The sequence below is a fragment of the Vicugna pacos genome, chromosome 23 (genome assembly GCF_048564905.1).
Source record: "Vicugna pacos chromosome 23, VicPac4, whole genome shotgun sequence".
Taxonomy (NCBI): Eukaryota; Metazoa; Chordata; class Mammalia; order Artiodactyla; family Camelidae; genus Vicugna; species Vicugna pacos.
Window position 1 is genome coordinate 23,964,476 of NC_133009.1, and position 13,031 is coordinate 23,977,506.

The 13,031-nt window shown below is 37.2% G+C and overlaps 1 protein-coding gene across 1 annotated transcript in view; it reads left to right on the forward strand.

Annotated features, from left to right (window-relative positions):
* AIDA (axin interactor, dorsalization associated) overlaps nt 1–13,031 on the forward strand; it is a 35,357-nt gene that overhangs the window by 12,172 nt on the left and 10,154 nt on the right. The window contains exons 3-6 of the mRNA XM_006198853.4: nt 1,609–1,662; nt 2,050–2,104; nt 7,263–7,326; nt 7,636–7,742. Coding sequence (XP_006198915.1) covers nt 1,609–1,662; nt 2,050–2,104; nt 7,263–7,326; nt 7,636–7,742 — 280 coding nt within the window. The remainder of the gene's footprint in view (nt 1–1,608; nt 1,663–2,049; nt 2,105–7,262; nt 7,327–7,635; nt 7,743–13,031) is intronic.

Here is a 13,031-nt window from a genome sequence, read left to right on the forward strand (position 1 = left end):
AATATTATTACTTGTTCCTTGGCCAAGAGTCATAGCTTTTGCTCAGCAGTGGTTTATTTTGTGAATTGCTGTCCTAGCTGTCTATTGTCTGTATGATAATTGCGAAGTGCCCGCTAGCCTGAGTGCCAGGGACCAGAGTAATACTTGTTATTCCTCTTTGCTCCTCATTCATCATCCAAGGAAAACTGACAAAAGAGAAAACCACCAAACCTAATGGATTAAACTTTTGCAGGTCATCAGCATGTGTAAAAAAACATCTTTTTTAGAATATTTTATTGCGAAGGTATTGCAAATATTGCACATACATACTTCACTTTTATAGTCTGAATTTATTCCTAGTTAAGAGTTAATGTCTTTTTTGGAAGTATTTAAAAGTCTCGTTGGGCATAATTCAGCTGCCTTCTCTTGCAGCTTTTTCTTCTGTGGGTCTCCTCCTTTTCCTTTTCACCCTGGTCATTCATGTTCTGGTTCTGCTTACCATTGACCGGGACAGTTGAAATAGCCTGAGTGATCTTGCCTTTAGTCTTTTCCATTTTCTGCTTTAATCTATGAATACTGTTATCATGGCAGTCTTATTGCAGGGCGAATCTGATAGTCATTCTTCTGTCGAAAAACTATCTGCATAATTTATTGCTAAAGTAATAACAGATTCCCCAGCTACTCATAGAAGGTCCCGTTCGTAATGACCCCCCTCACCCAATACACACACGTATTTCACATTTCAAGCCTGTCTCCTCCTGCTTCAGTTTGGGACTTTAGACAATGGAACTATGACAGTTTTCTAAGTTCTTTAGTTTTAGAAATCCTCCCAGTTGTTGGGGCTTGATTCCTAATACAGATTCTTGTCCTGTTTCTCCAGGACATATGTAACACCTTACTTTGCTGAGGTCTGTAGAATCAAGTGCCTCTGCTTTACACGACAGTGATTCTGTACGTGTCTTATATAGTAGAAACATGAGGCTACTAAAAGCAAACACTATGCCCTGTCACTTATATTCACCCTTTAAATTGTGTCTGAAGCTATCATCAAAGCAAACTTGATTTAAAATTAATGATACAGGTGAACTTATTTACAAGACAGAAATATACTCACAGACATAGAAAACAAACTTATGGTTGCCAAAGAGGAAAGGGAAAGAGGATAAATTAGGAGTCTGGGATTAACATACACATACTACCATGTATAAAATAGATAAACAACAAGGAATATTGTATAGCACAAGGAGCTGTATTCAATATCTTGTAATAACCTATAAAGGAAAAGAATCTGAAAAAAAAAATATATATATATGAACCACTTCACTGTATACCTGAAACTAACACAACATTGTAAATTAACTATACTTCAATTTAAAAAAAAGTTAAATAAAAAAAAAATTGGTTGTGCCACTTTACGTCAGGAGCGAACGTATACTCACCTTCTCTGCCTGATCCCAGCCCTTTGCCTCCTGTTTCTCATTTCCAAAGTCTGCAAGATGGTATAAAGAAATAAAATTTAACTTATTTTTTAAAATTATTGGTCGCTTATCAATAAAAATTAACTTGATGATATTGACAACTAACAGTTATAATGTATTTGGTATTTATAGCTTTCTCTTTTTCCTACAGAAAACCATAGGCAAAATTGCAACATGCTTGGAATTACGAAGTGCAGCTTTACAGGTAAATAGGTACTCCCCCCAACTTTCTAATATAAGGGAAAGAAATTGTGAACTATCCTGATAAAATGTTAGGCATTCATGCCAAAAGCAGTATTGTCTCAGAAAAGTTTTATAACAGTAGGAATCCATGGGTTAAACTCATATTAAAAATTTTAGTTCATATTTTACATAGTAAAAATAAAAAGTGACTTCAGTTTTTTCTGTTTTTTTAGCCTAAACATTCCAAAATTACAGAAACAATAATCAATTTGGAACTTCTTATTTTCTATTGAAAGCATGAAATAGATTCATTTATTTGGGCTACTTTTTGAATATTTAGTCAACCACTTAAAAGACATAGGGCGCAGTGAAATCTTTGCAATAACAAGATATAATGTGCATATTTTAGTCCACACAGTCCCAAGAAGAGTTTAAACTGGAGGATCTGAAGAAGCTAGAACCAAGTAAGTTTATTTTACATTTTTATATTTTTTAGTGACACTCCTTTAGAAAAATAAATATTTAAGCTATTATATATATTGACTCTTTAGCATAGATGCTGATTTATTTCTGTTAATATCTAGTCCTATGTGATTTTTTTGTGCTTTATAATTCCCATAATATTTATAGGAATTATTATTTGGTTCATCTTTACTGTAGAATACGAAAAATTATTTGATTCTAGATTATACTTCATCTGTGTGTTTTAACCTTTGTTTTGTTTTAATCACTTTAGTAAGACTACAATTATTTTAGTAAATATGTACAATAGAGTCTGCTGGAGAATATAAAGTTATAGTCATTGATGCCTATTTATGCTGCATGTCACTGAAAACTGCGTCCAGCTGTTGGATCTGCTCTATAAAACTCTTCCCTGTTGTCCTCGTTTTCCTTTCCCTTCCTGAAAGTTTTTTTGAAGTAAACCATTTCTTCGAATATTTTGGTGGTTAGGATGCTACCAGATAAAGCTTTTTTGCTGGTTCAAATGAATGTTCTCTTAGAGGAAATGTTTGCAATGTAGGCAAAGGCACAGGTATTGAATATCACCACAGTCAATTTTAGGACCGTTTTATCACCCCATAAAGAAACCCTGCGTCCATTATCATCCACTCATTTCCCCCAAGCTTCCCCCAATTCCCAGCCTTAGGCAACCACTAATCTACCTTTTGTCTCTATAAATTTGTCTCTTCTGAACATTTCATATAAATAGAGTCATACAATATATAGTCTTTTGTGACTGGCTATATATAAGATTATTTTAAGAAAAGCACATTGATGGCTTTAACAAAAGATTATAGCTACAGTTAGGATGTCTGAATTATATGATGTTTCTTAAGAAAATTATAGTGTTCAATTTCTTTAGATAAGAATAATTAGGATTTGGGATCCTTGTTTAGTCACTATTTTCTAGTTCTTTTCAGTTTGTTTCCAAATAAAACTTAACAGTATTATAGATACATAGTATAACTGTAAAGATTGTAAAGGCTTATACTCAAAATTATCTCTTTGCATAGACACACTTAGTTATTTTTCCTACTGCCTCATAGAATCTCTCCCTGGTAATAATGGTTAGCATTTTTTACAGTAGCAGTGATGTGCCAAGCCCTCAGATAAATCATCTCAACTGACACTTTTCCATGTCTTACACTTGCCTTACAACTTGTAAATGCCAGAACCAGGTTTTGGCCAGGGTTCTAAGTGACCTCAAAGCCTGTGTTCCTACCACTACACTCTGTTATTAATATTTGTAACGGTGCAATATTGACTTCAGTCCTAAACACCATAGTTCTTCAGTTCAAGCACCTGAGAGATTATTGACCCATGTCTTAGTGGAAGATTGGACTAAATCTGCATTAGTCCTCTATTTTTGTTTGGTTTTTTTAAGATTTGGGGTGGGAATGGGAAGGAAAGAATATTGGGGGGTGAGGGTATAGTTCAGTGGTAGAGTGTGTGCTTAGCATGCACAGGGTCCTGGGTTCAATCCCCAGTGCCTCCATTAAAAAGAAACTTAAATAAACAAACCTAATTACCACCACCTCCCCCCCCAAAAAAGGAAAGATTATCATTAGGAATCATTTTGTTATATTTTGAATTTATATAATGCTTTTCATTTGGACTTCTCCCTTCTTGGTACCTAATTATCTTTTTAGATGATTTTATTTGCTGTTGCCTCTTAAAGGAACATAAATGTGAATATTGCATCTCAGGATACATACAGAATATGCTCTGCAATTAATTTTGAATTTATATAATCTAGGCACTTGTCATGAGTTAATTATTTTATCAGAATTAAACTTTTCTACAGATTGGTGTTTGACTATATTTCAGATTGTGTTCTTAGTCAAGCTGGCCTCTGCCTCTTCTAAGAATATAAGGAAAGGAAAATGAATGAATGACTGCATCTTTCAATATGTTGGACTTGGTTTATTGTGCTAATGTATTTTTCCTTCTGGGTTTTTAAAATCTCTTGATAATCCTGTCTGAAATTCATACTAAACCTTAGATCTTGAAAGTAACTAGTTATTTAATTTTCTTAGGTTAATCCTTAGTAATATACTACTTGTTAATCATATCCCTCCATTACTGTAAAGTTCCCTTCCATTAATTCATCTTTCAGGGCCCCAGAGAAACCCCACCTCTCTCTGAAAGCTTCTCCACTCTCCCCAGCTGTAATTACACTCTGCTGCACGCCCTTAGTAGGAGCGTTTTTATATCCACCATCGTGGTCTTCCCTATGTTAATTAGTCTCACATTTATTTCTCTCCTCAGGAAGATTGTGAATAACCTTTGAATTTTCCCCACAGAGCGTAATTCAATGCCTTGCCTGTAGTATGAACTTGGGAAACTTTTAAGTTGAATAGAGTTGAATGTCTTCAGGGAATGGTCTCCCATAATTTAAAAAAAATAATCTTTCAGATGGGAAGCACTTGCTCATTTTGCCTACCACAAAAACGAGAAAAGTCAGCCACTAAAGAAGAGCACATTTGATGTTTGTGTGTGTGTGATTTTTAGAGTGTAAGCTTCAGGAGGGCGGCAGTCCGTGGTCCATGAGAGCGCTGGGAGAGCTGAGTTTTCACCAGGAGAGTGCGCATCACGCCTGCTGTTCAGGGGGCCTGTGTGCGTGCGTTCTACTGAACCAGCCGGTTAGTCCCCAGCCCGTGGTGGACTCCGTGCTCAGGATAACACCTTCCATGACATTCTAAGCTGGCTTCTCCTCTTATCTAAATCCTCTTCAAATGTCAATATGAGTATCCGAGGAAAACTCCTATGTAAAGTTTATTTAAAACCCTATTTTAAAAGGACATTAGAATCCCTGTTATTCCATAGTTGGTGAAAATGGAAGCCTGTCCTGCAATTACAGAAAGTGAGAAAGGATCTGTTATTTTTCTTTCAAAATTATTCACACCAATTAAATATCTGATAAAGTATATATATCTGTTATCTGATACAGTATGTATGCTTGTAAGTACAAAATAAATTAGAGGCATGAGGCCAAAATAAACATTTCCTTTTCAAAGCATTGAAACCTAAGAAAAGAAAATACCGTTTAATTCTTGTATTATAATACAAATTCAAGATGTTCTTGATAACTAACATGATTTTCAGCTTTTTTATTGATGTTTTATACATATTTTAAGGGTTGATTTTCCCTTTATTATTAAAATATGATTATTTCTAATATGAATATACATGGTCTTTTTTTGGTCACCCATTCCCCTGTTCTCAGTATCTAGCACAATACCACATAAGTGATTAATTGATATTTTAATTGAATGAGTAGTTTACTCACAGTCAGCAGTCATGCACCAAGTTTAGGAAGGATATGCTTATGATTTTAAAAATAGTGCTTCTTAGGGAAATCTGGAATAGTAGGATTCTAGTCAGCAAGACAGGGAAAACTATGGAGAGACTAAGTCACTGTATAGTAATGTAGGCTTCTACTTTTATGATATTTGAATTTTTCCCATGCAATTTCATATACTATGTTATTTAATTTCATTCTCTCAACAGTCTGTGAAGGAAGTGGCATTCCGATTAGAGGGCTGGGGAAACAGACTCAAAGTAGTTATGTGAATGCTCGAGTCATTGACATCATTGTGGGCCTGAGATCTGGTGTCAGATCTTTTGTCACTTCCCCCTTACTTATCAGACCTCAGCTATACAGTCCGTTTCAGTCCTTGAACAAGCCCAGCCAGCTCCTGCCTAGAGCTTGCCGTTGCTCTAGCCTGTTCTCTGATACTTGGAGAGCCCTTGCCCCAGGGCTCCTTACGGACGTTTCCGCTCATCCAGGTCATAGGGGTCAAGTGTCTTCTAATAACTCAGCTGCGAGAGGCCTACCCTGTTCACCTCAGCGGGAGTTGTCCCTCCACTCCACTCACACGTCTTTGTTCCTTTTGTAACACGAACACAGCCTTACGTTAGCTTGTTTATTTGTTGGCTTATGATTGTCTGCTCCTCCTGACTGGGGGGAGCCCTCTGTCTCAGTCACGCCACATCTTTAGCACCTGAAACAGTCACTGAGCACTCAGTGCACATTTGTTGAGAGGTAGAATGACAGTAAGAGTTGGAGGGAGAGGCAGAGAGAATAAGAAGGAATGAGACTGTAGACACAAGTCTCAGACTTCTCTCTCTGCAGGGCTTAATAAGAGTGCATCTTTTAGAAGAAGTCTGATAAACACGTCTAACTAACACAGGGATCTCCTTTTTGGGGACGACGATGTGCCATATCTACTTTAGCTCTGAACTGCAAGACTCCAAAACTAGAGAGACTGAATAAGTTGTGTACGAAATCCCAGGAACATTTTGGATTGCCCTGTTTATGCCATTACTTCACCTTCATATAATTTCAGATAGTTACTCGGACTCCGCACAGCCAGATGTGAAGCACTGAATTACATACAGTACCTCTCCAAGTACAGGCAGAGCTGTAGAGCATCTCTCTTTACGTTTACATGCCAGGACATAATCACTGACCACAACCGTAATTCAGGAGGTGGTACCATGCTGTTTGAAGACTTCTTTTGAGGATAAATCCCTCTTTGTGTTTGTGTGTGTGTGTGTACACCCATATGAATATATGTACATATATGCATGTGTATATTACATATGTAATAAACTATTATAAAAGACATATGAGAATGATAACCTCACTACTGCAAACTTTACCACTTTTAGGAAGTTGAGGGGAAATCAAATCAGGACCTGGAGTAAGATGTGCCCCTGTACCTCTCACTGGCCAGCCTTGACACTGATCTTTTAAAGTATTTCAGGAGGAGTTAGTCTCTTTTCTCTGGTTCCCCGTGTCTCCCCTTGGACTTTATACATAGAACAACTATTTTGGGACTCAGGAAAACTATTTTCCCTCAGGAAAACGACTCTGGAAGTTACTGTCCGTGGAGATATGACAGTACTCTGAAATTGCTACTGTTTGGAGCACACGATGGATGTTTTCACTTTGCTAAGACTTCCAGTGGACAAATGTACTGTGGTGGTGACACAGTTAGGAATTTTTTTTAAAAAGTATTAATAGGCAAGGTAAACTTGATTAAAAATCAGTCATTTGTAATAAAAATTTTTATTTTGATTCCTTGAAGAATTCATGTCTTTCTCTTTTTATTCTAGTCCTAAAGAATATTCTTACATATAATAAAGAATTCCCGTTTGATGTTCAGCCTGTCCCCTTAAGGTAAAATAGATAAGCACCAATATTTGTTTTCTTACTGTATCATCTTATTTTATACCTATTTTTCAGGTATTTCTGGATTTGTTTATATCAATGTTGGTATCATCAATATCATTGATAGCAATATATTAACACTTTTAATTGACACAACATTGTAAACTGACTATACTTCAATAAAAATATATTAAAAAAACATTTTTATGTCAGCATTTTTTTATATCAACATTTTGCCTAGGAAATGAGTAGCTGTGAGGCTTCTCTAGTATATTTAGTTTTGTAGCTCACTGTGTTTTTCTGACTTTTTGCATGTAGAAGAATTTTAGCACCTGGTGAAGAAGAGAATTTGGAATTTGAAGAAGAAGATGAAGAGGGTGGTGCTGGAGCAGGGTCTCCTGATTCCTTTCCTGCTAGAGTTCCTGGTAGGTATCACTTGTTAAAAATACACATTGCTTAACTCAGTCCAAGGTCCAGGTGTTTGGAACTTAGTTTGGTACTTGCTAGTGGGGAGTAAAACTTCTCCAGGGCTCATGCCATCTTAAGTAAATTTTTATGGTCATAAAATTATGGTCATATTATCGGCAGTAGCTGTTTTATAAGTACAGTCTAAAAGTATATTTCTGTGTGTGTTGAGGTCCCAGAGACCACCCTCAGTTCCCTGATGCACTAGGAGGACTCCCAGGACTCAGCGTGCCCTTGTGCTCACAGCTGTGATTTACTGCAGGGGAAAAATACAGGAACACAGTCAGCAAAGGGAAAAGGTACAGGAGCAAAGTCTGGAGGAAACCAAGTGCAAGCTGTCAGGAGTCCTCTCCCAGTGGAGTCACATAGCTTGTGCTTAATTCCTCTGGCAGCAAATTGTAACACCACATGTGAGACGTCCCCTGGGGAAGCATGTTGGAGACTCGGGGCTCAGAGCTGCTACTGGGCGCTGACCACATAGGCACCCTCTGCCCAGCACTGGCCGGAATTCTAGACCCCAGGAGGAAGGAAGTTGTTTAGCATAAACCATCTTGTTTGCCCAAATAGCTTAGGCATAGTGACCATTCTTATAAGGGAGGTGATGGGGAGAACCCTCCCAAAATCCAGATCCCCAGACTCTATAGTCAGGGGCCGACCTTGACATCAGGCCTTTCTAAGAATAACCATCTCAGGCTTGCTTTGCTCCTCTTTTCTGCGCACTATGGTGAGCACTTCTTTGATTCATCAAGTCGTGCTTACTAACAATTAGACCCAAGGAGGACAGGTCCTGAGCAGATGCCCTTTCCTTCCCATCTTGTTTTAGGAAAGCAAATAATGTACAGCAAGCCTTTTGTATTTACAGACGATCTGGATGAGGACCTTGCCTCCCTGTGAATGGCCAAGGCAGGCACCCTGGATACATTTCCTGCCTCTCCCAGTTACTGTTCTGCTCCGTTCTGTTCTTGTACAGCACACAGTTTTCTTTTCTGATAAACTAGTTCACTTTCGGAAGTATAGTAATGGGCTGTAATATTGTGATGCATTTTAAAGTAGACTCCAGAAGCTTTAAAATACAGTTACATACACTTAATGTGTCATCCAGATAACTTTCTTGCTAATAAAAATACAGGCATACATACCTTGGAGATTTTGCAGGTTCCAGGCCACCGCAGTTTTAAAGTAGGTTTTGCAAGAAAGCAAGTCCTGTGAGTTTTTTGGTTTCCCAGTGCATTTAAAAGTTATGTGTGCACTATACTGTGGTCTGTTAAGTTTGCATGATGTCTAAAGAAACAATGCACATACCCTAGTTAAAAAATGCTTTATGGCGAAAAAGAAGCTAACCATCATCTAAGCCTTCAGTGAGGCGTGTCTTTTTGCTGGTGGAGGGTCTTGTCTTGATGTTGATGGCTGCTGACTGATCAGTGGTGGCTGCTGTGACAACTTCTTAAAATAAGACAACAGTGAAGTTTGCCGTCTAAATCGACTCCTCCTCTCTCAGTTTCTCTGTAGCTTGCAATGCTGTTTGATACCATTTTACTCATAGTAGAACTTCTTTCAAAACTGAAATCAATTCTCTCAAACCCTGCCACTGCTACATCAACTAAGTTAACATAATATTCTAATTTTTTTGTTCTCATTTCAATAATCTTCATAGTGTCTTCACCAAGAGTAGATTCCATCCCAGGAAAACCACTTTCTTTGCTCATTCATAAGACAACACCTCCTCTGCTGAAGTCTTTCTGTGAGATTGCAGCCTCTGCTTCTAATTCTCGTCCTCTTGCCTTTTCCACCACGTCTGCAGTTACAGTACTCACATCAGAGATCACTGACCACGGATCACTGTAACAAATATAATAATAGTGAAAAGTTTAAATAATGCCAGGATTATCAAAATGTGGAACACAGAGACACAGAATTATTAAACTCTATTGAAGAGAATGGCACTGATAGGCTTGCTCAGTGCAGGGCTGCCACAAACCTTCAATTTGTAAAAAATGTACCACGTGCAGAGTGTAGTAAAGTGAAGCACAGTAAAGTAATATAATAATAATGCTAGTACTCCAGTGTCTCCAGTACTGCTTGGGGAGGAGGCGTTATGGGGTAGGAGCAGCAGGCTCGAACCAACAGACACCGGACTTGGGTCTAATCTCTATTACTGGTTGTACCTATTCTTACACCTGTCTGAACCTCCATTTCTTTGTCTATAAAATGGGATGATATAGTGTCTAAGTCAAGGTTTCCGTGAAGATTACACAGGGTACTGCATATAAAGCTCAGCCCCTGGCAGATGCTGAATCTTAGTGAGGTGGTTATTCTCATCATCATCACCTTCCAGTGGAGACAACAGTGCCTACGCTGTAGGATCGTTGGGGAAATCACAGGCACTATAGATGTGAGCTGTTACTGTTAGTCATGTTTCTTTGTTATGAGGGCATTATTCCTGGTGTTCCTTGCTTTATGAAGAGAGAGGTGTATTTTTCTTTTGTCATACGTGTAGGAAATTTCAAAATTGCTGAGATGGTGAAAGAAATCATCTTGCTGTTTGACTGACTAACAAGTTGTTATTCCCTTTTCAAACCACATGTTGTATTGTAGTTGCTGTAGCTTCCAGGATTGTAAACTTTTATCTGATTTGGTTGTTTGCTCGCTTGCTGTACTTCCGTAGCAAACAGGGTCCCTAAAACAGATGATGTAAACCACGAAACAAATCGAGGTCTTTACGGGTTCAGGTTGTTGAGCTGAAAAGAAACTTCTACCATAAATTAAATCCATTTGCTATATAAGATTAAGCCCAAACGGAATAGATTTTTGTGTTCTGATATAACACTCAGTATTTCATGTCATAGGTACAGAAAGCTTACTGAACCCTTCTGTTCTCTGAATTTCTCTTCCAGAAGAGCACATGTCGTTTACTCAGCTGTATTGAGTTTGGGCCTAGGAGTGTCATTAAGAAATAACTTGTAAAATTGTGTTCATTGAAATAGCAAGATCACATGGAACTTTTAACAACTGTAAAGTAGGGAACATTTTCTTTTCTTTGTTACTCTAAGAGAATCCAAGATTTCAGTAATGTCTCGGCTGTGTCTGCATTTTGGTGGCAAGGTGGTTCTAGGAATTGTGACTTGTTTCCTTTTAATTTATTATCTTTGTTTTTATATAATTCATTGAATTGTAAGTTTATTGTGACCTTTTTTTAAGGCCCGAACATTTATTGGCAGCGTTCACTATAAAGCTATTAAAATCATAAGCCCAAGAAATACAAATTTAAAAAATAGCCCAAGACACAAATTTCAAGATTTTCTTACTGAATGACATAATTAAACTCAAACACAGGCTTAGCAGTTTCAAAATTACACAAATGTGTTGGTTTCTAGAGCTCTTACGTAGGCTTAAATATGCATAAAAACGTTTACTTTTGAAACTAAGAAAATGAAATTACCTGTTCAATGTGAAACCTGTGCTTGGTTTTTGCTGCACAAGTACTCAGTTCTGAGTTGAACTTGAGAGATAAGCAAATGTGCATTTCTTTTTCAGATGAAATGAGATGTTTTCTTGCTCATTCATATGAGAAGTTGAAAATTGCAACAGAAATGTTCAGTGCTTTCCTCTGAATATCACAGAAATATTTCACAGAAATCCAGAGCATGTCTAGGGGCCCAGTGGTAAATATCATCTTAAGTGTACAGTTAGACCACAGCTCCCCAAGTTTTTCTCATCTCCCTGATTTGTCAAGTGCTCAGGCTAGGCAGAAGAATCAGAGAAAGCCTTCCTCACCCAGGCATTTATTTGTGTATAAAGGGAAGGAAAATACTCTGATTTTGTTCTCTAGTTCTCCAGGCTGGTTTTTCGTAAGATTTGAGACTTACTGATGTTTTCCCTCGCTCTCAGGCCTAAACAGTTTTGGAAACATTTCAAGATTTCCTTTTACAACTGTTTTTTTTTTTCCTTATAAATCCAAGAATCCTGTTACTTGAAGTTGAAGGGTTTTCTTCAGAGCTTTGCAGAGACTGGTTCATATGACACGTCGGTTAAATAGGCTGTGTTCTGCAGCCCTCATCTTCAAAGCACCCAGCCACATCCGGCCTGTTCTTTCTTGAAGGTACTCTGGCAACTCAGCCTTTCAACTCAGACACCTGTGGGGAACTCCTCCTTGCCCTCTGTGGGCAGTGATGGATTGCCCTTTTCAAACTAGCATTTCTGCATGCAGCATATGCCCACTGACTCATTCCAGACTTTGTGGATGTGTGTTTATTAAATTACTTTTTTTCAAAATGTGATATAGTGACACTTGTAAGTCAACCACGTGTGATGGGTCAAATGACGTATTTCTGGTAACAGAAAGATAGACTAAAATGAAAGTTAGTAAATTTCTAGTAGCTCTTAATGAAGAAAATTAAATAGGAGTTGGTATACTGATACACTCATGTATGCAAACAACTTTAATCAGGTATGATTTTTAATTTCACAGACCTAGATAAAATATTACTGACATGATAATGGCCCCTAAGATTCTTTTCAAACTTTTAAAGTAATTTTTAAAATGGAGAAACTTCTTACAAGTTTTCACTCTTTCTCTTGAAAGAAAGGAACCCATGTTCCTCATTTGCTACACAATAAATTACTAGCTAAAATAAATTATGTATATATATTTAAATATTTTACCACAATTTCTACCTCTAAATTGAATTCAGTATTTCAAAACAAGTAAATGGCCCTTCCATAACTTTTTCTCTATATGCAATGTCAACTGCCAAGGTTCTCTGTTGCCAGAATTTGAAGATACATTTAATGAATTGTCTACTATCAACCAAATATTGTGGCCAGTTTGATCAATATCATTATCTTAAATTGTGTTTAAAATTATCCCCAAATAACAAGTATTTTTCTTGAAAGAAAAACGTGCTACTTACATGCAAAGCATTACCATGTATGTCCTTTTGTGTTTTACACTTTAGCAGCACAAAGACATGTGCACTTTAAAAAATATAGTTGGATGACGAAAGAATCTGCATCAGTCGTACTGGATATGTGAATACAGTTACAAACATGATAAATCTAAAGCAATAAAAACTAACAAGAATATATATATTATCACACATACATGATACTGCTTAGTCTACATTTTAGACACCTGATTGAACTCTGCTCTAAGTGTGGATAAAAAAATCGTTTACTTCTTGTTAGTGATATTTAATTTCCAAAGCACCAAGGCAAAATAAGGACCAGCTCACCTCTCACTGTAGAACCAA